At 42.2% G+C, this 3,630-nt stretch overlaps 1 protein-coding gene across 1 annotated transcript; it reads right to left on the reverse strand.

The window, feature by feature from the left end:
- Positions 227-1,999, reverse strand: LOC109233870. Its single transcript, XM_019399725.1, has 3 exons — positions 1,821-1,999; positions 1,096-1,627; positions 227-1,012 (listed from the first exon to the last, which is right to left on the reverse strand). The coding sequence occupies exons 1-3, from the start codon at positions 1,997-1,999 to the stop codon at positions 227-229; spliced, it is 1,497 nt and encodes a 498-aa protein (XP_019255270.1).

Below are 3,630 nucleotides of genomic sequence, written 5' to 3' on the forward strand. Positions count from 1 at the left end.
AAAATAAAAACAACAAAAAGTACCAGTCATAAACATCATTAGAACTAAACCAGAGGACAGACACAAACAACTTGACACTTGGAAAGGGGACACTGTTGAGGGAGCACTGGAAGGGGAAGGCCCAGATGAAGAGGCAAGGGTTCGAAGAAGGATGTCCATTCGAGCATTAGCTGACATCTGCTCGTTGAGCAGTCTTTTCTTTAGGTCCTCAACTTGTTTCCTGAGGTCAGCATTCTCCTTTGTCAGACGGGGCAACCTTTGTGCTTTGAGAACTGCTGGAACCAGGTGCCTCCTGAACCTGACTTAGCTGTCCTTCGAGAATGGCATTCCTTGCCTTTAGCTTCCTTATCTCTTTGATGGCACTGTTCTGAGCGTTGATCAGCTGGGAGATAGTAGAAGTGCTGCCAACCCCTGCACTCTTAGCAATGCATTCACATTCCTCGAGGGTGGTCTTGGAGAAAGTTTGCTTACGAGTACCCACTTTAGCTTTTCCCAAAGGGACTTTGAAGAATTCAAAGACCTTAGTGAGGAGAAACCCGTAAGGCAGCCCATGATTACCATCCTTGAATTCTGCCACCTTCAGCATGTGCTCTATCATGATGCCAAGCAGGTTTATAGTTGTGTACCCATCCAGTGCTTCCATGAGAACTAGGTCTGCTCGTGATGTAATGGACCGTCTTTCTGCACGAGGGAGCAGATCCTTGTTCACCAATTCAAACAACAGTTGGTACACTGGAAAGAGGGCATTCTTTTGTACCCGTTCCCCTTGTTGTACTGCCTGATCCTTCAAGATAGCATTTCTGAAGTTCAAAGAGTAGGTTCCCTGAATAGAGGACATACCCTCAGTAGGCACGCCTAAAATGGTTCCCAGCACAGCAGAGTCCATCACAAAATCCACACCATTCACGATCATACAAATATGATCATTCTCAATTGTAAATAAGTCGGCATACAAACTGCGCACCTCTTCCTCATAAACTTTAGGACTGTCATTTGTGAACAAATGTGTCCACTGTTGGAATTCACAGATCTCACCAATTGGCGCATTCCAGTCATATCCAGAATAGCAGGGGAAAATGTATGGCCCCACAGCACCTTTTGGTTTTTCAATTTTTCCTTGCCAGCGTCCTGGGTATCACCAACCTTGGTCTTCTTGCAGGAACTAGGTTCATCACTGGCATCAGCCTTCCTTTTCACCAGGTTTCTTATACTCTTTCCTTTTTCTACAGATTTCCTAGAGATTTTCTCAGCAGACTCCTCAACAATTCTTTCACAGGACTCCTCAACCACTTTCTCATCCTCTTTCTCACCAGATTTTTCACCCTCAACCTTTCTCAACTCCTTTTCACTCATAGATGACTCCCTTTTGGGCTTTGGACCAGTAAGTTTCTTTGAGGGCTTACCAACCAAGGAACCAGGTTCCTCTTCTACCTCATCATCAACATCAACAACTAGTGCAAGAGGCAGTATCTTCTCATTTACAACCTTCCCATCTTTCACCAATCTCCTCTTCTTCTTTTTCTTTTTGCTTTTCCTTAAAACTGACTCAAGTTCTTCCTTTTTCTGCAACCTAGTGATAGGTCTCTTAGAAGTTGACCCCCGGGGAGGAGTCTTTCTACTCCTAGCACTAATGAAACATATGTGTCATATTGTCATAGTCTTCTTCACTACCCTCATTCTCCTCCTCAGACAAAGATCGCATCTCAGGAACCACAATTGATAATGGCTCAACATAGAAATGAGGAGAGGGGGTGGGATCAGTATTGACTTGGGGTTCTTATGAAGAACTAGGGGTCTTATCCCAATTAGAACCAAAGGGCTCTTCTTGGGCGGAGGGATCAGGTCCCTCAATTGGTTCCCCAATAGTACTGTCAGGTGCCAAAGTTTCGACACGCACCAGTTCCCTATCATCGACCTCTGCACCATTATCTTCCCCCTGAGACTCAGAAACAACCTCATAACCTCCAACTAGAGTTCCCTCAGCAGCTATTGATAGCATATTTTCTATAGCTTCTTTTCTTGTAACTCCAAAGTAACTTCAGAAGGCATAAGAGGAGCATTATCTATAAAAACAAGGCCTGGGGCTGTCATTGTTGATTCATTACTGGTATGAACCACACCCTGTTCTTTCTCAGATCCTTCCTCCACAGCTAGGCTAGAAACTTCTTGATTTTCTACTTCCTCCACTGTAACTTCTTCGACCATTTTTTTCGGTGAGGCAGAAGGAGAGATCGCAACCATAAATTTCTTGGAAGTCAAAGTTTTGCGACTCCGATGAGAACTAGTACTCGACTGGGTTGGAGAGGAAGCAGAGGGTGGTTGTGACTCTAAGTTAGGGTTTGGAGTAGTCGGAGTGGGCAGTGTGGGCTCTATCACTGACGCTTCAACGGATGAAGGCACAGTAGGGACGACGCTTGGAACATTTTGTGTTTCCAGGTTTTCTGACATGGTGGAGTGCATTGAGTTTGAAGAAGAGAGTGTTTTGTTTGAAGAAGGAAAAAGAGGAATTTTGGATTTTTGATGTGAACAATGGTGAAAGTGATTGTGAGTGGATTTATTTAAGAGGGCTGAGGGATCGGTTAGGAATAGGTGGCAATTTGGGTAGTCGGGTCGCTTCATAAAGGGGCGAGATGCTTGGGTTCAAAAAAGTGGGAAAGAAAAGAAACTAACAATTTAATAATGTGGCACCGTTTCAGCCGTTTAAAAATTGTGCATGAGAGTACAGAGGAACTACTAACCTGTGTCAAGGGAACCCGGTTCCCTGACAGATTTTACAAATGTAAGCCTCATTTGACCAATGTGCAATGCATTAGCTACTTGTTTGCTCTATAATCGTCATGCGTGTCTACCTGTAGCGGTATAGAGATGAGTTATACTTTGCCAGAAAACACTTTTTAGCAATTTTACCTGTACATTTCTTCCGTAGCCAATCATCGAGGGACCAGGTCCTCAGCTTGATTTCATCAACCCTAGTGCCAAGCGATTCTTTTCAAAATGCTCTCTGCTTAGTGCTTTGGTGAAGATATTTGCAATTTGATCTTCTGTGCTGTAGAACTTCATGCATATGTGCCCTCTCTCAACATTGTCTCTGAGACAGTGAAGTCGCACATCAATATGCTTTGTTCTCTTGTGTTGAACTGGATTTTTTGCCATGTTGAGAGCACTGGTGTTGTCACATAGTAAGGGCACACAATCAGAGAACACACCAAAATCTTCTAGCTGCTGCTTGATCCATAGCAGTTGAGCACAGCAAGAGGCAGCTGCCACATACTCAGCTTAAGCATTTGAAAAGGCCACTGAGTTTTGTTTTCTTGTGCCCCATGAGATTAGACATGAACCCAGAAAATGTGCCACGCTGTAGACATGTGATTTTTGACCCTCCCCAAGATTTTACATATTTTAGCATATAAATATTTAGTTTAGGCTTAATATTCGCTATTTCAATTAGTTTGAACTCTTTTACTTTATTTTGTCACAAAAATAAAAATTACAAAAAAATATTTTAGTTTATGTATCTTTCATAAATTTAAATAAAAAATATACAAAAATAGTGCCTTATTTTTATTTTTATATAATCTTGAAAACACAAAAAATAGTTTCATGTTTTAATATAGTTTAGTTTAATTAATT

This window comes from Nicotiana attenuata, chromosome 1, assembly GCF_001879085.1.
Source record: "Nicotiana attenuata strain UT chromosome 1, NIATTr2, whole genome shotgun sequence".
In the NCBI taxonomy this organism is placed as follows: domain Eukaryota; kingdom Viridiplantae; phylum Streptophyta; class Magnoliopsida; order Solanales; family Solanaceae; genus Nicotiana; species Nicotiana attenuata.